This window comes from Colias philodice, chromosome 27 (assembly GCF_061535455.1).
Source record: "Colias philodice isolate Cphi_HAF_F1 chromosome 27, ilColPhil1 Martin Lab GWU primary, whole genome shotgun sequence".
NCBI lineage: Eukaryota > Metazoa > Arthropoda > Insecta > Lepidoptera > Pieridae > Colias > Colias philodice.
Window position 1 is genome coordinate 4,349,731 of NC_143112.1, and position 21,543 is coordinate 4,371,273.

General features: G+C 34.9%; 1 protein-coding gene across 6 annotated transcripts in view; it reads right to left on the minus strand.

Moving 5' to 3' along the window:
* Positions 1-485: 485 nt before the first annotated feature.
* Positions 486-21,543, minus strand: part of LOC149476604 (calpain-A-like) — a 58,218-nt gene continuing 37,160 nt past the window's right edge. For 4 of the 6 annotated variants that reach the window (XM_089711690.1, XM_089711692.1, XM_089711694.1 and 1 more), the window contains exons 5-20: positions 21,086-21,154; positions 20,419-20,553; positions 19,926-20,094; positions 19,077-19,258; positions 18,191-18,304; positions 16,350-16,456; positions 15,642-15,751; positions 14,866-15,062; positions 14,111-14,218; positions 13,673-13,715; positions 6,762-6,894; positions 4,750-4,959; positions 3,285-3,412; positions 2,694-2,815; positions 2,331-2,404; positions 486-1,122 (exon numbers count right to left, since the gene is read on the minus strand). In XM_089711690.1, coding sequence (XP_089567816.1) covers positions 1,040-1,122; positions 2,331-2,404; positions 2,694-2,815; positions 3,285-3,412; positions 4,750-4,959; positions 6,762-6,894; positions 13,673-13,715; positions 14,111-14,218; positions 14,866-15,062; positions 15,642-15,751; positions 16,350-16,456; positions 18,191-18,304; positions 19,077-19,258; positions 19,926-20,094; positions 20,419-20,553; positions 21,086-21,154 — 1,984 coding nt within the window. In that variant the 3' untranslated portion in view covers positions 486-1,039. Of the gene's footprint in view, positions 1,123-1,640; positions 1,714-2,330; positions 2,405-2,693; positions 2,816-3,284; positions 3,413-4,749; positions 4,960-6,761; positions 6,895-13,672; positions 13,716-14,110; positions 14,219-14,865; positions 15,063-15,641; positions 15,752-16,349; positions 16,457-18,190; positions 18,305-19,076; positions 19,259-19,925; positions 20,095-20,418; positions 20,554-21,085; positions 21,155-21,543 lie in introns of all 6 variants that reach the window. The other 2 variants (XM_089711691.1, XM_089711695.1) reach the window with 2 other exon arrangements.

Genomic DNA, 21,543 nt, shown 5'->3' on the forward strand with positions numbered 1-21,543 from the left:
TATTTTCCGTTTCGCACTTGGATAGTTGTTTCGTTAAATTCTTTGGGAATGGTTCATTTGTTTTTTTTCATTGATACTTAGTAGTTTTTTAGACATGATCATGTCACCTCAGCCATTTTTATAACTTGAATTTAGTAGTTTTTTTTCAACGTAATTTCATTTAGTGAAGAGATATAGTATATACATAATAATAATTATTATGGACTACCTACGCTGTCGTTTTATTTTGTGGCCCAGTCCTACGTTGTTTAGCCGTAGAAAACTTCAGACAGAAAAGATTTTCACATGAGTTATTCTGTATTCAGTGTTTTTGGCATATCTTTTCCTCAGAAAAGGCTGAACAGATTTTTTATGAAATTTTATAGTGTATATTCGGTAAGTCTGAGGTTTTTTAACTATTCTAAATTGGAGGTTAATAATTACCTATAACTAAATATATTATATATAGTTAATAGAGGAAGATACATGAAATAAAACACCAAAAATTTAATAACATATTTATTCAGATCTGACATACATAAAAATTCATAAATAAAAAATAGCAAATAAAATGCATTGTCATCGCAACATATAGAAATACAATTTATTTTGTAACATACACTTTTTTTCTGTTTATTTGTTATATAATCTGTTCTAGCTAATCGCACAGCAACTTAAGACAAAGGTTATAGATTAAAAATATAGTTTTTATGGAATGAAGACTCGGTGGATACAAAAATACTGCGTTCATGATTTTTTTTAATAGCGAAAAATATGAAAATATTTTGAAAAATGTGAATACCCGTATTATAAAAATGTCACAACACCAATATAAATGTACGAATAAAATTTGTGACTTAGTTTTTTTATAATTAATTGTGTGAGATTCAATTAGACTTTATAATTAATGTATAAATTTTGAAAATTAAGATTTTAAAGCCAAGATAGTAAGAATAAGGACCATAGATAACACTTTACTTATAAAAAAATATTCTAATTAAATCTCAAACACTATGGACATTTAGGCCGCGTATACACGTAGCGTTATTAAGGCGTTTGTCTACGAGTAGACTGTGCGATTTAGCCATTCGTCGAGTGAAAACGTAGCGTATTCACCGCCCGATGATCTTCCATTGAAGGTTTCTGAAAAATTAAAAAAATATATATAAAAAAATTGAAACAATTGGCGCGATTTTTGACGATTAGTAAGCGTGTAAATGCACAAGTCGTTTACGGGGTTTAAAATTTTGTGTAAATAAAAGTTTTAGGAAAAAATTATTTTGTAAAACTCCCGTAAGCGACTTAATAATGGAACATTATTTGCGAATGGTATTCAAATTATACTCATAACGCATTTAATTTTAAACACATTATTGTTATAAAAAATAAATAAAAAATTTTAACAAATTAAACCTTCGCAAATAATACAATTACTCTACAAGGAACATTTGACCACAATAAAAAACATAGAAACGACTTTCAATCGAAATCCAATTTTTGCCCCATGGTTAAAGTAAAAGTCAACCCCACGGTTAAATTCATTACCCCCACGGTCAAAGCGCAATTCAAAACCACTTTGACCTTGACCAAAGCCAAATGTTCCTCACAGACATATGACATGTATACACATTTGTATATATCGTTTATATATATAGTTATACTTGTTCGTGTGTCCTTGCGTCGCTCACGGCACCGCCAACTCGCGTTCTAGGTTCTCGAGCGGCTCATTGTTTGCTGTTGTTTATATTTATTTTAATACTAATTAGCGATATACCTATATTTAGGAATCTACTAGATCTATATACTTAATATATGTGGACAAAATATGGATAAATAGTTGTCTAAATACTGTACTACCAGATGGGATAAATTAAAATATATCTATAATAATATTATAAAGCTGAAGAGTTTGTTTGTTTGAACGCGCTAATCTCGGGAACTACTGGTCCGATTTGAAAAATTCTTTCGGTGTTAGATAGCCCATTTATCGAGGAAGGCTATAGGCTATATATGATTACTCTAAGACCAACAGGAGCGGAGCAATGCGGGTGAAACCGCGGGGAACAGCTAGTTCCTTATAATAATCATAAATCATGCATAGCTATTTTTCTTGATCAATCATAAGATGAATTATGACTAGTTTTTTAATGCTATAAAGCATATATTATATTCTTTCTACATAAGGAATTGTCTATTCGTACAAGCCATCATTCTAAATCCATTTATTTATTCTAACTAATACTATATTTCTAAACTCAATAATATAATCTGCTACACAATTTTAATCTACTTTACTGATATTTTTTCATCTAAATGCAAGCAAAACCTTAATATTAAAGATATAATCTCACCGATCATAGTCTTGAGTCGCACAGCACACATAATGAAGTCATCGAACTGTATGTAACCGTCGTGGGAGCCGTATCTAGAAGTGAATTGCTGTTAAATAACTTGACAATATAATCATTTTAACATTACCTGGGCAAAAGTCTTGTAAAAATAAGAAATATTTTATAAGCAATAGTTTTTTTGAAGGAAAAACTATTGTCGTTATGTTTGTGAGAATTGAATCGAATTAATGATAAGCTACGTCATAAGTTTAAAGTAATGTTTGCCAAAAATCACGCTCGCACTTTGATCACCCCCTTCACTTTGACCACCCTCTACACTTTGACCACCCTCTACACTTTGACCACCTCTACACTTTGACCCACCTGTGCGCGAGCACGTTGAGCACGTGCGCGTTGACCGTGTAGCCGGCCGAGTGCAGCGCGTCACGCAAGTGTTGCGCCGGGATCGCGCCGCGACCGTCCGTGTCGTATAGACGAAATACCGCCTGGAATTATGTATAAACGAGTATTTTTTAATATTTGTTAAGGTTAAAATATTGTAAATTAACCCATTGAGCCCCGAACGGCCCGATCGGTCCACGACACAATAGATTTTCTATTGTGTCTGTGATTCCGGGGCCTGAGTTATTACGAAAGAATTTATAAATTTACAGCTAAAAAGCAATATTTTCCAGTCAAAATGTTTATAATGCTGCATTTTAAAGAATAATAAAGAATAATGAAAACTAAACAAAGTATGATTTTGGAAAAAAGGCTTCATTACTGCGACACAGCCAACATAGACAAACTGGCCAAAAAGTCATTAATTATGGTAGTATAGCATCGTTGTATGGAAATAAATCATACTTAATTTTTTTCGACAAAAAAAGTTTTATAGAACTTTATAGAACCTAAAATCTTTTCTATCATCATAAACATGTACATTTTAACATCTTTAAAAAAAAATACACCTACCCTCCATTTACGCAAGTCGATCCACAGCGATTTGAACTCCTCAAAGCCTAAACCACCAGAGTTGTCCTTATCGAGCATAGCTATCATGCTTCTGCATACGTCCTTCGAGAAGCCCTGACCGTGCAGTTCTGTGATATTTTATGAAAATATTAAAAAAAAAACAAACATTTTTTTTGCAAATTCTGAAATGGTTTATTGGTGTGATGTTATGGCGACTTGTAAAAAAAACATAAAATAAATTACGTTTCATTTTTGTGATTTTTTTATTGTTTGTGGTTTTTAAGTTTATCCGTGGTAATAAAGTTGTGTTAATTTTAAAATTAGGAAACCTTCGAAATAAAATATTGTGTTTGGTTGTGTTTTTGGTAATGTACTTAATATTCTCTGTTGCTAATATTTTTGTAATATGTGTCCTCACATTCCTACCTTATTTTCCATTTTGAGTTTAACTATGTTATGTATTTTTTTTTCAATAAATCTCAATAACATCACACCGATAAAACGCACTTATAAAATAAAATATTTAAAACTATTATTAAAGAAATGGAGGTGACTTGATTTAAATTAATACAAAAAATAATATAATAATAATTCTAAAATGCCCATTTTCGTGTATAATAAACATGCGTGAGGCGTAATGCAAACTTCAACAAATTATTTTTTGATGAAATTTACATTGAGTGTTAGTAGCTAAGCCAAACATTTACAGTAAAATAATATATCATTATTTCACTTATTACCTGAAAAGAAACAAAAAATATATAAAAATACAAAATAACATACAAAAACAGACACTTTAAAATGCAGCCTCCATTTCGTTAAATGTATATAAAAATATATAGAAGCATGCACCGATGTCTGAGTCCCTGAAAGTTACAAAACAATCATTAATATTTGTATAAACAAAAAAAATGTTGTTTTGAAAAAAAATTACATTTTACATAAGTTTAAAAACGTATTTAACCATACTTTAAAAAAAATATTATCCCCCTGTTACACATATCTCATATTGGCGTGTCCCCTACCCCCGACTTGCTACCTTATTGCAACTGCGTGCCCCTTACCCCATTAAGCATGTGCACTTTGCCCCACATGTCGCATAAGAACGTGTGCCCTACACCCTGCTCTCACCCCGCTACCTATCTTCAACTACGTAGTGCCCATTGCCCCATATTGCATGTCCCCCTGCACTCGCTATAATGCTGTGACTGCTTGACTGCCCTTTTCCCCACATGTCACACATAAATGTAGCCCCTGCTGCGCTATCTTGACGGCTGCGTGCCTCTTATCTCATGTCGCATATGGCCCTTGCCCCCGCCACGCTACTACCATTCCTGTCTCCACATGTCGCCTATGAACATGACCTTATCCCCGCCCTACCAACATACTGCCCCCTGCCCCTGCCCCAGCCCTACTACCTTACAGCCCCTTGCCCGCTATGGCATGTGCCCCTTGCCCCCACTACCTGTCTGCGGCTGCGGCTGCGTCAGTTGCACGTGCTCCTGCCCCTGCCCCTGCCCGGCCACCTGCTGCAGGTCCACACCGAGCTCCTTGCATATCGGCGTACACAACGCACACAGGAGCAGCTCTAGGCAGTTTTGCTCTTGTGCCGGTGTGGCAACACCTCCCACTGTCCCTCCCCCGTCGTACGCAGCGCCGTGGCGCATTGCCAGTTCTGTTGGAGTGTTGATGCTTATACGGCCGTGGCTTTTTTTAAATGTGGTTTTAAGTGTAGGTAGGTTTTTTGTGAATGTGGAAGTGTTTTTTATAAGTGTGGGTGTGATTTCGTATATGTGGAAATGTTTTTTATAAGTGTGGGTACGTTTCTTGTGAATACGGTTATGTATTTGTAAAGTGTGATTTGATTGTGGATGTATTTTTTGAAGTGTGGGTATGTTATTGTATATGTGGATGTGTTTTTTTTAAAGTGCGAATGTGTATTTAAAATTCTGTACATGTTTTTTTAGTGTTTGGGTGTGATTTTGTATGAATATGTTGTTTTCTGTGATTTGTTATGAGGTGATGTGTATTTTTAGCATTTTACAAGTTTCTAAATAGCAATATTGAAAAAACTCACAACAAAATACAAAATATTCACTTTAAATAATTTCTTCGAGACAAAACTTTATAAAATATATCATGTACCACGTCATACACAACATACCAGACTCTCGCAACACATGTGTAATGTGTATACCTACAGGTGGTAAAAAAAAGATCTTAAAATTCTACCTATAAATCACTAATAACCAATTCATTACTACATCTAGAACATTCTAAATTCAAAAAAGGAACATAAAAAACAAACACAAATAAAAAACAGTGCACTAAACAGAACAAAACATTAAATTGTGTTACTTACATATATCACACGGAATGCGAAAATCATAACATAAGCATTAAGCTAGGTACATACATACATACATACATAGTTACACAAAATGGGCATCGTAGTACATATTACTTAAAAGTATTCGAGTTTAGAACCATTTAGAATGGACATGAATTTTAGAGGTACCCTCCATTTATTTTATAAACTTTTTAGGGTTGTTACTTGAATCACACGAATGATTGAATCGAAATTTATGAAGTAAGAGTAGAGAGATAGGCAATTATTTTGGGTGAAAATTGGGAATAATGTAATATTATATAATATGATGACGACAACACACTTGTAATAAGGAATACATATAAGTTATTAGTCGACGTCTAGTCGGAAAAGGGCTAAACAAAAAAAAAAAAAACTATGTCAATCTTTTAAACATTATGTATCAAAAATAATTATTTTCACTCGATATTGTCAAGATTTCCCGTTTTAAATTGAATGCATCATCAAATTTAAACTGACTGTGCTATGAAAAATGTGTGTTCTCATCATAACTATTTTTATATAGCTCACAGCAAAAGATTAAAACAAAGGATATTATTTTTCGACATAAATAAACTCAAAGGACCTCACAAAAAATGTGATTAAATACATCAGAAAAAAAAGCAAAGCTGAAAAACAAAATAAATCGCCGAAAAAAACTTCAAAATAAAAATGTATACAAAGTTTTAACTCGTAGCAATACGATACAAAAATATTATATTGATCAATGAATGGTCCATTAATTATGCTTCATAAGTGAATTATAAAATAGGTTATCGGCTAGCTATATTTATTTTTAACATTTTCTACTTGACTTTTTCGTAATAAATTTAAATAATAACTGAAGTAAGACACATTATTAGAAGTTAGCACATAATAGAGACACGTTATAGCATTAACAGAAGATATAATTAAAATAACCCGAGATACAATTGATAACCTATCAAAGAAAAAAAATATTTTTACAACAAAAAAATATTATTTTCCAAAAGTCCTACCCACCTACAAAAGATCCTACATCACAAAAACCCCACCTACAAAAAAAAACCCACAAAAGAAATTACCCAACAAAGAAACCAAATTTAACCCCCATTTAAAAAAAAATCTACCTTCTCTCATAGCATAATCCAATATCTCCTTTAGCTCTTGCCAGTCGACTTCCCCGTCTTCTCCGGCGAGACGCGTGAAGAATTGACGTACAGGGTCAGCGGGTTCAGGCTCGGCGGGGAGGATTTCTTTCACCTGTTATATAAATAAAATGAATAAAAGAAAACCTATATCTGTAATAGTTACGGAATAATCGCCTGTACACACTTAACGATTACACCCTATATATATATGTCGGAGAATTTAAATAACTCTCCATAATTAATTATAATTAGGTAGATATGTGAAATAATATTAAATAATGACTCAGTGCGCACACCTTGCGCGGTCGATGGTAGTACCGAGACTATATCATCGAGCTACTGACTCAAGGAATATAAACCATAGCATGGCCCGTAAGCCCATGCATTTCATATCAATTCAATATCGACATTATGTTGTACACAATAGAGTACATTATAACAGGAAGGTATAGCCACATAACAACTACTCTGTTATGATTCTCTCACACGGCCATTCTGACAACGAGCGCGTTCTCGCGCGAACAATTCGACAAGTAATTTTGCAAATTACTTACTGCGTTGTTATTTCATTTGTTGTATTCAAACTCTTTTCCCTTTACGGTTTGTAACTTTTCACACCGACTCACAAATTATTACTCATCATCGTCATCATCGGCGATATCAACAACTGCTACTATCGCCTAAAGGCGAAGCTTTGAATGTATTGTGTGTGTTTATTATATTGTAAGTGTAGAGCTCTGAACAAATACTGGAACTACATGCAGCGCGGAGCCTGACATGTACTGTAGTCACATGAAGCGCAATGCTTCGCACAAAATCTGGAACTACATACAGCGCGGAGCCTCATATGTACTGTGACTACAAGGAGCTTAAAGCTACCCACAACAACTGGAACTACATGCAGCGCGGAGCCTGTCATGTACTGTGATCACAAGGAGCGCAATGCTACCCATAACATCTGGAACTACATGCAGCGCGGAGCCTGCCATGTACTGTGATCACAAGGAGCGCAATGCTACCCATAACATCTGGAACTACATGCAGCGCGGAGCCTGCCATGTACTGTGATCACAAGGAGCGCAATGCTACCCATAACATCTGGAACTACATGCAGCGCGGAGCTTGCCATGTACTGGTGTGTGTGTGTGTGTGTATTATATTGTAAGTGTAGAGCTCTGAACAAATACTGGAACTACATGCAGCGCGGAGCCTGACATGTACTGTAGTCACATGAAGCGCAATGCTTCGCACAAAATCTGGAACTACATACAGCGCGGAGCCTCATATGTACTGTGACTACAAGGAGCTTAAAGCTACCCACAACAACTGGAACTACACGAAGCGCGCAGCTTCCAATGTACTGTGATCACAAGGAGCGCAATGCTACCCATAACATCTGGAACTACATGCAGCGCGGAGCCTGCCATGTACTGTGATCACAAGGAGCGCAATGCTACCCATAACATCTGGAACTACATGCAGCGCGGAGCTTGCCATGTACTGGTGTGTGTGTGTGTGTGTGTTATATTGTAAGTGTAGAGCTCTGAACAAATACTGGAACTACATGCAGCGCGGAGCCTGACATGTACTGTAGTCACATGAAGCGCAATGCTTCGCACAAAATCTGGAACTACATACAGCGCGGAGCCTCATATGTACTGTGACTACAAGGAGCTTAAAGCTACCCACAACAACTGGAACTACACGAAGCGCGCAGCTTCCAATGTACTGTGATCACAAGGAGCGCAATGCTACCCATAACATCTGGAACTACATGCAGCGCGGAGCTTGCCATGTACTGGTGTGTGTGTGTGTGTGTATTATATTGTAAGTGTAGAGCTCTGAACAAATACTGGAACTACATGCAGCGCGGAGCCTGACATGTACTGTAGTCACATGAAGCGCAATGCTTCGCACAAAATCTGGAACTACATACAGCGCGGAGCCTCATATGTACTGTGACTACAAGGAGCTTAAAGCTACCCACAACAACTGGAACTACACGAAGCGCGCAGCTTCCAATGTACTGTGATCACAAGGAGCGCAATGCTACCCATAACATCTGGAACTACATGCAGCGCGGAGCCTGCCATGTACTGTGATCACAAGGAGCGCAAGCGCTACCCACAACTACACGAAGCGCGGAGCTTCCAATGTACAATATGACATACACGCCTTGCTATGTCAAACACAGAGCTATTATTGAGCTATTAAATTGTGGTGTGCATGTGTGTTATGAAACTTTTGTGTACTTATACTACTTATAATACTTAGATTAACTATACGGAACTATGTAACAACCGAGGAAGTAAATAGGTAAAAATAATAAAATAAAACAAAAATAAAATTATACGAAGTATTTATTTTTTACAATACTTTATTGTACAAAACAATGTAAGAAAATCTAGTACAAACTTATAAAGTAAAAATATTTTGCACAATATGCGGCCTTATTGCTACAGCAATCTCTGCCAGGCAACTTGCAAATTACTGGAAGTAAGGAGTAACTTTTATGGAATACATTTTTATTCATTGGCTCACTTTCCAACTGCTTAGATAAATTTGGAAGTTCTTGACACAAATATGTACTGAGCATGACCTCCAGTTTGAGGCTCGATTCGATACCTCTCGTTATCGCAAAGTTGAGATTATTTTGTATGGACTGGAGAACTTTTCTCCTAACTTAGTAATTTACATCGTATGACACGCCATCAAATCGTCATCCAGTGACACTATTTACAGGAATACACAAAACCACTTTGCACCTATAACTTGATGTATACTAGGTATAATAACAACACTTTACAATTGGGGCAGAGTAACAACTAATAATTAATTTACGAAGACTGAACCCGGTTCTAAAGTCGCACTGACTTCCATATCATTTGCCACTACCGACGATATCACATTGTCACAGTCTACCTTCAGACGATTCTATAATCATAAATGACTATCAAAACAAGTAAAATAACATTGATGGTACAATCGGCTTTTCTTTCTTACTAACACAAAATCATCAACATTAAATAGAATGCGTTTTTTTTTTTCAATACGAGCCTTATAGACGTGCAATTGCTCGTCCATCCTGACTTTTGTGTTATTTCTAATTTCAAATAGGTCAACTACTAAAGTGTTGACACTAGTACTAAAACATTATTACACGGTGGACTTGCAGCCTATAGACAATTGCAATGGGCTGTCGCCTGTGCTGTGCGTTTCTTTCATACAATACAATTCAAAGTAAGTTGAATTTTGCCAATAATTGTAGAATGCCAATATCTACGTTCATGATTTTCAGCGATAATGAAACAATGAACTTAAGAACAGCATAAACCTTTATAATAACCCGTTAGCGCAACTCATCCCGCTTGTAATTTTGTAAAACTCAAAAGAACACTGTCAACACAAGTCTATGAGTTCGCTACCTGCAAATGACGTAGCTTGATCGGCTACTATTCCTTTCAGCGCCTTAAATAACACAACAAAAACAAAGCGCTTAACATGCTCTTTTTCTTTCGAAGACACATTTTTAACAGGAACTAGGTGACAATATTTACCAGTAAATGTGTCAACAATTACCAATGCGATTCCATAAACTCGTAAGTGCCATTCGTATCGATTGTAAGGTATGAAGTGGTTCTGATACATTTTCTATCGGATGTTAAGTCGACTGTCCAGCTCTGGAGGGCCTTTTATTAACTTTGCGATGTAAAAATGTTCAATGTATGTTCTAACGAACTTACTACACTAAATTTTTGCAGGTTTTTCCAAACTTAAATGTTTCAAATAATCATGAAATGATTGTATCAATAAATGAATGGTAACACTTCATTTGCACCTAACAAAACAAGAAGTTTATATAGCAGGCATTTTTTTTTATCGTATGTGACAACCTTAAACTTAAATCAATAATGTCATTTCATCGCACATGTCGCGAATCTTTACTATTTTTGCCCGAATTGAACATTATGTGGAGACAACTAGTTTCTACTAATAAAATCTACATGCGGTATTCTTGCACCCTTGCGTAGGTACCAACATCGAAATCAAAAGCTTGTATGTAAGCCTATCATCTATGAACACGAGGAGAAAATCTTTTTCTTATGACATGATGCTTTGAGACTATTTTAATCTGTTAATATTTTAAAATGATAACGCTTAATTGATTATGCTTGAGGTCTTCTTAAACCTTTTAACTCTATTCAATAACTATGAAAACAACTTTCTGTGTCAGTGATTCTTTGATTTTAATATTCGATTTTTAAGTTGATCATTACTTTCTTGTAGGAAAATTTAACCATAATAATCTATTGAACAGGAATCTGTGTGTACTTCAACAACGAGATTTGTCCGAAAATCGTTAATAAAGAAGCGGACGTCATTATTTTTTGTTTTGTTAATTTCTCTGCAGGTGGGTGTCCGTATGCGAAGTGCACCAATCCTACTTTACGTCTTTTTTATTTATTTCATACAATAGAGGCTAAGACGAAAAGCTAGGAGTAATCTCTCTGCAATACCTCACGAATAAATATCTCTTATTTATCTGACGAAGCTACCGTTCGATGTTATGAAACCTTGTTGTGAATACCTATTCAATGTTGCAACAGCAACTTGCATTTATTCCAATTAAATGAAAACTCTGATCAAGTGAGACTTTCAATACTCTTCTTAAACAAAAGAATGTAACCTCTTATAATTTTGAAAACTCGAAAACATCGTTGAATATAAAAAGTAGCTATGAAATCAAATAATTTATCTAGTCCTTGGTTAACAACAACAAGGGCATTACAAAGCCTTATAACCGTTGAAAAAACTATAGATTGTGCTAGTGACTAGTGTTGTATTCACAAGTCTTATTTCCATTTCACAAAATTCGTGCTTTACTTTCAATGATGGGTCACACAGGATGAACATAATTAAAATCATTGGAATCCGCGTCTATAAATTCAATATTATTGTCCGCAAAAACAAATATTTTTTATTTTAAATTCACGAATAATTTGACTCCCATTGTTATTCATAATCAAACTACGTCCGGCTCTAGTAAAAACATCTCAACCTGTTACTTCATCCCCGAAAGTACTCGAAAGTCTACAACAACCAAAGCTCATAATATTTACATCATTAACAGTTATAGGTAATGTTGTACGGGCGAATGAATAGGTTGATACAGTGCCAATTCTTGTTACGCGAGTGTATACAAACTCTAGAGGCCTGGTCATGTTATCCGCGGCTATCCTTTTACAAAGGAAAAAAAAAAAACAATCGGACCCGCTGTCAATAAGGCACTTGAACTTAACGCCGGCAACATCTGTGACTGTAAGCAGGGTATCGTGCTGTAAACACACATTAACAGGGTATTGTTTCTTAAAGAGCGTGCCGCCCGTTGCTTAGAAAAACAAACCTCTTCTATGTGACCAAATTTATGACTATAAGTGCGTTGTTGTACTATTTCTTAAATATTCAACGGACCTTTGTTATTCTTAATTATTAAACTAACTGATTTTGTTTCATAGGCGAGATTTACCGTCACGTTTGTAATGACATGTGAACACACAGTTATAGCAAACAATTTGCAACATGCGACGCTTTAATTGATTTGTGCCAAAATGTCTATCAAGACCCACAAAATCAATCGGCGTGTATCATAATAAATCGGATCATACCTGGTCATCTGCAATACCTTCTACCACGAATTTACTATATTCGCGTAGTTCCAGCCCCTTCGCAGCCGGTCGGTTAACACCAACTTTGTAGTGGAGCACTCGATGTATGTTGAAACTCGATCACTTTTTAACCATACCATATCTCAAAAAAGGTATTTTCGTTACACCATTATGCTGCCGTAAACTCGCTATCATTCGGGTCGTACATCGGTATGTAAACATCATTATAGTTTACCTTCCTTAATTATGCGTTAGACCCGGAAACAAAATGTTTCGTTTCGGGAAAGTGTATCTGCCATTTCTTTTAACAGGGATGCGCACGACATGATGATTGCGAAACCCACACACAACATTGTCGTTGTCGTGCTAACATTCTCATGATTTATTGGTGGAAACTGTGGTTCTTCTCGAACCTCATTACACTAGCTATATCTTCTTGAATCTCACTAACACTATCACTCGTTTCACTCACTTGCAGATTTGCACCGTTTAACAAAGTCTTATTCGTATTGGAATCGGGGTAATAAGTGCCGATCCCACCGCTGCTGTCGGAGAATTTAAATAACTCTCCATAATTAATTATAATTAGGTAGATATGTGAAATAATATTAAATAATGACTCAGTGCGCACACCTTGCGCGGTCGATGGTAGTACCGAGACTATATCATCGAGCTACTGACTCAAGGAATATAAACCATAGCATGGCCCGTAAGCCCATGCATTTCATATCAATTCAATATCGACATTATGTTGTACACAATAGAGTACATTATAACAGGAAGGTATAGCCACATAACAACTACTCTGTTATGATTCTCTCACATATATATAGGGTGTAATCGTTAAGTGTGTACAGGGTGTAATCTGTATATACGCTGTATATATACGCCTGTAGATTACACCCTGTACACCAACTTGCCAAGTTAGGTGTGAAAGGGATAAAAAAACATACAGGCGTCATTCAACGTCATATTTTCTTGTTACAAGTTAATGCTCATACTGAAATCTCCAGTGTATTAGATATAACCTTCTTGGTTTTATCCAAACATTGAAAAATCGGCCCTAACATTGTAATAAGTAGTTTAAAATGCTGCTTTCCGAATCGGTGGTAAATTTTAAAATATGTAATGACGTTTCAAAAGTGCTTCTATAAGAAGTCTAATTGAATAAATAAATGTTTGAGTTTGAGCTTAAAAATAAGTAATTATAAATAAACAACTTACCCTGTCATCAACGTCACCCATTCCGACATCTTCGTCGTTTTCACTGTAATACAAAAATTATTATTACCTAATATTTTATTTTTTTTTTACTTTATCCACATTTATAAATATTTTCATTTAGATTTTAACGAATTGATGGAACCGTATGCTTATTTAAATTAAAAAATCTCTAAGTTATTTTTGTGACAATTTCCAATATTTTTTTTATTAAATACTAGTTGCTCCGCGCGGTTTCACCCCCGTAGCCCCATTCCTGTTGGTCGTAGCGTGATGATAACCTATAACCTTCCTCGATAAATGGGCTCTAACACCGAAAGAATTTTTCAAATCGGACCAGTAGTTCCCGAGATTAGCGCGTTCAAACAAACAAACTCTTCAGCTTTATAATATTAGTATAAATTTAAATATACTATTTAAAATAAATAAAAATATACTTACGCCATATTATTACTCTTTTCAGAGAAGACACGCAGTAAGAACTCCCCTTCTTCATTCGGGTCGAACGTGGATGGAACAATGACATAATGGCCCGGCTCGAACTTGAATCTGTTAATTGAAATTTAATTAAGTACTAGCGGTCCGCCCCGGCTTCGCCCGTGGTACCTACATGTTTAAACTATCCTATCTCTCAAGTTGGATCGAACTGCACATGGTGTGCGAATTTTATTATAATCGGTTAAGTGGTTTAGGAGTCCATTGAGGACAAACATTGTGACACGAGATTTATATATATATGTATATATTAAGATGTTAAAGTAGGGGTAGGGTAGTTTTGAACATGTAGGATGGGCCTATTTTTTTTAATATTCATGATGGAATCGTTAAATATTACATTTTCGGTATCAGAGTTGTATATTATCTATCTTTATTTTAAGTTTTACCCGTCTGAACTCTGAATTGTATAATTATAACTGATATATTGTATATTTTCACACATACTAGTAAATATGTGTGCAATAATCAAACCCTTGAAGTAGTTCGCCCTAGTCCTTACTTGGTAATTAATATCTACAAATATATGATTTTTACGTCTACCCACATTTATTTTGACACAAAATGATATTATTCTCACCTTACTTACTAAATCGATTCTTTTTGACCCTACTTCCATCGTTTTTCGACTTTTTTTGACAAAAAATTTTTTTGTCAGAATTTTTTTTAATTTTTTTCTATTTTTTTTACAAAAATCTCACCTAGCGCTAACTTCTCGCAGATTAATGAACGCCTGCGACCTGCCCACTGACGCGTTGTACTTGAAGAAGTTCACGTCTAGCGGTTTAGGCACGTGCCCATAGTCGGGTAGGCGATATACCGCAAAACCTATGGTTAGACACTCCAGCCCTTGGTGTCTTTGGGAACGACGGTTCTTCTGCATTAGCGCAACTATTATCTGTGGAAATTAATAAAATTATACATATTCGTATCTCTCGTTCTCTACTAAACATATTTTATTTTATTTTTACATACATAGATTCCTTACAGCTATTTGTATTACAATATTTATAATTAACTTTAACAAAACAATACGTCAATAAAAAGGAATACCATATAACATATTATTCTATGTGATCCAAATAAGAATAGGGACGTCAATTAACTTAATGTGTCAATTAGAAAGAAAGAGGGAAAGACAATTTATTCAGCACAGTTAAAAAAATAATAAAACTTGAAAGTGATAAATAAAAAATCCAAAAATCGTATTTATGCCTTAAAATTAAATAATAAAAACATATTGTGTGCTAGACTTTAAAAACTGCGCTAATTTTCAGCGCCTGGTTTTGATTACGTGTCAAATGTTCATTGAAAAATTTGATTCACTTAGAATTAGAAACCGTTTTTATATTTCAATTACGGTTTATTTTATTTTGACAGATTTTAATATTTTCTAAACAGAAACGACCCGTCCGTCCACAAAACATTGTCGTAATATTATGAGCTTTTTAATTTCAAAAATATACTTTGAACTTACAGTACACTTATTTTCGTCATCGCCTTCATCTACGTCCTTTAAAGTGACGGTATATTGTGGATTTTTCCAGAAGCTTTCCAGAAAGTTTCTGCAACCACCCGCAGTTACACCTACAAGAAATGAATTATACTGGTTATTAACCGCGGCTTTACTTGTTATAACTGTATAGAAACTGGCTAATTCGCTATTCCATATTACATTATTAGTTAAATTTCATAGAGAAAATCATTTGATAGGTTTGGTCAGTACAATTAGTTTAGTTTCAAAATTATGAAGAATATAATTTAACAACATATCGAAACCCTGAACCAGTCAACATCCTTATTAAGGTTATTGACTAAGGGCGTCGGTTAATATCCTTATTGACTGATTTTTCTGACAGAATCAGTTAATAAGGTTATTGACCGACACCCTTAGTCAATAACCTTATTGACTGATTTAAAGAGCAGACATTCAGTCAATATAGGTTTTAACCAACGTACTGAATAGATTTTAACACTTAAATCTTTCTGTAATGGGCAAGTAAAACAATAGTGAGTTTTACTTGCTCATTACTGCAAGACTGAATGTCTGCTCTGCAGATATACAATATACTGTACTATTTCTACAACCACCAATTTAACCAACAGAGCCAGAGCAAGCACTCATACTATTTTTTATTAGAGTATAATATAGTTAATATAAATAATAATTATTTCGAAATCTTACCTCGAACCCACTCCCCCTCGAAGACGGACATTTCCCATTTCTTGGTGCAACCTTCGGGACATTCTTCAGGGTCCAGAGAATCAGGATTCAAGTTACATATCTCCACTCTTAAAATAAATATTATTTTATAGTATAAATTATGTTTTCGGTTGCTCAATTAATTAAAAAATTGGTTGTCTGTAAAGTCGGTTTACTGACGATAGTTGAACGTGACAACGTCCGATTGTGCTTCTTTGTCGCTCGTTCCGCGCTCTCGCTTGCACTTCAAGCCTTACATGGAACGCCTCAGAGCGAGGTAACGCCGCATGAGTCATGTTTTTTCGTGCGTGCAGCTGGCGCTATCGAATTATAAGACGTTGTCACGTCAAAATTATAATTTTACGCGAAAGGAAATGATGAACTAAAGCACGCCCAAGGAGAAGCGATACCAAATGTAAACAAACCACAGTCAAGGTCATTCGGAATAGCAGGGGTGCGTAACCTTTTTAAAGTTGGATTTAAATATATTTTTATTAAATATCCGGCAAATTGTAATAATACAAAAAAGGATAGTCTATTTTATAAATTTTATCATAATTTGAATTAATGTATAATGTAGATGTAAATTAAATAACGCGAATAATAATAATTTTCTGAATCTGTGTATGGCAACACACTTGCCCCCTGGATTTGAAACAAATCAGTCGAAATGTGAGTGTGTAATACCTCTGCCTGCCCCGTATGGAATACAAGCGTGATGATATTATGTTGTTTATGGAAATAAGAAAACAATTTTTTTCGAAGAAAAGTAAAATCTGTTGATTATTCTCTCGACGTACTTGGTTGTGGCTCCATCATTAACCACTCTTAATAAAAACAAACAATGAACAACAACTTAACTAAAACAAGAAATTAACTAAACTTAAACAAGAAATAATTAAATAAACAACAAACAATGACAAAACTTTAACAAATAATTTGTATCACCACGAGCGCGTTCCGAAACAGAATAAATCTTTTTAAAATGGCCGGTCGAATGTTGGCGAACCCGGCTTGACTTGTCATGTGAACAACCGGGAGAACGAGACATTACGGCAACTGCACAAGATGGAAAGAGATAGATATTAGTTAGTCAACGCCACAGTTGTTTTTAAGGTGAATGACTTTTCGTATCGCTTCTCGTTGGCCTTCCTTTAGCTTATGCCACGATTGGTTGATTTTTTTTAATAGACCTTATTTTTCGTACCTTAAAATAATTTTAGGAATTTACTAGTCTTTATTCGTTTAAATAAAATGCTAATTTTGTTTGTGTACACTTCAAAACTCAAAAAACATTGTAAATTTCGACACAGAACACAATCTGTTTCATAGGTGTGTTTTTTCTCCATACTTTTTCTTATTTCTCATACAAGCAAGAATTTTTTACAATGGCAGGTTAAGTGTTTATTATTCATCATCAGCACCAAATCACAAGACAGTTATAAAAGACTAGTTGCTCCGCGCGGTTTCACCCCCGTGGTTCCGCTCCTGTTGATCGTAGCGTGATGATATATAGCCTATAACCTTCCTCGATAAATCGGCTATCTAACACCGAAATAATTTTTCAAATCGGACCAGTAGTTCCCGAGATTAGCGCGTTCAAACAAACAAACAAACTCTTCAGCTTTATATATTAGTATAGATAATTATTCCGGGAATTGCCTGGAAGAGATCACTGCTAAGTGATACGGCCGCCTATTAAACTACTGTTTTTGTATTGTAACATAATTTCATTTATGTATAGTTGTATTAAAAATGCTCAAGAAGAAAGAATAATGTGAATAAATAAATAAATAAAACTAACGAATAAATATTTCACAAACCTATCAAAATGCTGACAAAAGTCCTTGAAAGACATCCAAAATTCACCATCATCATCGAACGTGAGGCCCAATTCCTCTTTCTCAGATTCCGGTATGAAACGCCATTCTGGTGATCTGTGACAAAAATAAATATTACATTAAATACTAGTATACCACCCGCGGCTTCGCCCGCTTTGTCTAAAACCTAATAAATTATATACTAAAACCTTCCTCTTGAATCACTCTATCTATTAAAAAAAAACCGCATCAAAATCCGTTGCGTAGTTTCAAAGATTTAAGCATACAAAGGGACATAGGGACAGAGAAAGCGACTTTGTTTTATACTATGTAGTGATTGTTTAATAACTCTGTATTGATACTAAGTTGAATTTGATATACAAATAAATAAAATGTCAGTGAATAATACTATTTTCTGCTTACAAAATTATGAAATTAAAAGTGTATTTCGTTATGAGCAGTAAAATCTGTAACATTAAAGATCATAGTATAGTCAATGACATTGGAATCAAGAATGAATAACCAAATCCGCAGCAAAAACTTAGAGGTATCTTCCCCGTTCGCACTTATATTTCTATGAAGTATACAGGGTGTAATCGTTAAGTGTGCACAGGCGATTATTCCGTAAGTATTGCAGATATAAAAAAACTATAAACTGATATCAAAAGCAGATACAGGGCTTTATCATTATTAAATGTATGGGCGTGTTTGATGTAAAATTTTTGGATATTTCCCGTTTTATTTTTAAAACGTTATTATTGTCATTTTACTTATTAAAGGGCTTTCGATATTAATTAAAAGTTTTTTGATGTCTGTAATAGTTACGGAATAATCGCCTTTGCACACTTAACGATTACACCCTGTATAATAAATAAATAAATAAACCAACTTGTCACTCCACGGCCCGTTCCACTCAGCCTCGTTGCCCCACGGGTTGCGCAAACGCAGTAAAGGTATCTTCCCCGCTCGACCTGGAGTTTCTATGTCCACGTATTTGACTCGAGTAACGGAGTATGCGTGACCACGGATTAGGCCTACTGGTGTTTCCGCTTCTAGAATATTCGGGTCCGGCTGGAAATTAAATAAGTAAATAATGCGTGTTTTTTATCTATAATTGTGCAGGCAATGGATAGCGATCGAATCTACTATAGAAATCCATACTAATATTATAAATGCGAAAGTAACTCTGTCTGTCCGTCTGTTACTCAATCACGCCTAAACTACTGAACCAATTTTCATGAAATTTGGTATGGAGATATTTTGATACCCGAGAAAGGACATAGGCTACTTTTTACCCCGGGATAATGACGCAATACCGAAAATTCCACGGGAACGGGATCTATGCGGTTCTTTGACTGCGCGGGCGAAGCCGCGGGCGGAAAGCTAGTTATTAATAATTTTATAATACTAGCTGGACCAAGCAACTTTGTCTACTCCTAAAATATATTTTTCTTTGCCACTCCGTTGATATACTAAGAAGCATTATTTTTATAGACTTTAGGAGACAATAAAATGTACTAAGTAAACAAAAAATAATTTGAATTACTAGAAACTACTTCCTGAGTAGCACACGGTCAACCGAACAAACTCTTCAACTTAATAGTTCGACTATATATGGATAACAAAAAACTATAAAATATAATCACTTAAAACGTTTGCCACCTACTACTTTTAACATAATATTGTATTTTTAACTTCATATTGTTAATAATCTTGCGAAAAAAACTTCAAACCTTACCTCAATACTGCACCCCATCAAAGAATTCCTCTCATACGCTTTCAGCAATATAGTATAGAAATTAGGCGGCAATTCGGTCATTTCATACATTTCGGTCACACCGCCCGTGAAGTCCTCCATCGCTTCGCATGTTGACCCACCCTTAAGGGCTTCGTATGAACCGTGCAGTCTGAAAATATGCAAAAATAGACCTTAAATGTATGATAATAAGAGCGTATAAACCGTGCAGTCTGAAAATATGCAAAAATAGACCTTAAATGTATGATAATAAGAGCGTATGAACCGTGCAGTATGAAAATATGCAAAAATAGACCTTAAATGTATAGAAATAAAAGCAAAATGAACAGGAAATGTTAAAGGACTCTGGGTTAGCAAAATGGGCGAAATTAGACCTTAAATGTATTGGAATAAGAACGGAAATAACCGAAAATTTTAAAAAGATTCTGACATGATGACAATGATGATGACGATGACGATGATGATGAACACTCACTTGGCATACGCTTTCTCGAGCAGGGCACTCCAGAACTCGTTCCTTTCAGAAGAATGCAGGAACACAAGCTTGCCCCTGTATGTAGGAAGACGATCGTCGATTACGACGTCTACCCATCGGCCATATTGCCAGAAACTGGAAATAGAGGTAAAATATTTATTACTAGCTGCGCTCCGCGGTTTTACCCGCGTGGCTTCGCTCCTGTTGGTCTTAGCGTGATGATATATAGCCTATAGCCTTCCTCGATGAATGGGCTATCCAACACCGAAAGAATTTTTCAAATCGTTCAGTAGTTCTTGAGGTTAGCGCGTTCAAACAAACAAACTCTTCAGCTTTATAATATTAAGTACCAAATCGCATATTTCTTTAAAAAAAATGGGTTAGTTACACCACTTAATCGCAAGAATAGCTGAAATAATTTTAATTGTTTTTGGTTCGTTGGATTATTTCTGCACTTGGATCAGTTATTAATTGCAAAAAATATCGACCTGGGCAAAGCTGGGGCGAGCCATTAGTTATAAATGAGTTGAAATATCAAGACTGTGCCCAGATCAAGTAAATCATATGAAGCAATAACTTTGACCATATTTATTTTTATTAATTGCAGTTTTAAATTGTTTATTTTAACAATTATAGTGTTAATAAAAACACAATACAAGATACATACCGAAAGTGGAAGACCCCAGCGTAATCTTCATCGAAGCTTTGGTCATCCGGCACCACTTGAAAGAACAATCTAGAAAAAAACATACATATTAAAATATATGCCAAATTTTAGGTATAAAATAAACACGATTATTTTTATAGTTTCTCTAATATTAAATATTGTTTTTGGAATTGCAACGCAATTTTCAACATAATATCTTCATATAAAAAATCGATGATGTGACCATCATAGACTTTTTGGATGATTTAATAAATTTTACTTTTCAATGGAAAGTCACTTGTCACACACCAACACTAAATAAAGTGTTAGTGTCAGTTTGAGTGTAGTGTTTGTGCGTGTGTGAAATTTATATTCAGGCTTATAAAATATAAACACCACTGGAAATTTAATTTGAAATGGAAAATACAGAAGTCAAATAGAAAATATAATGTACTAGATTTCCACCCGCGGCTTCGCCC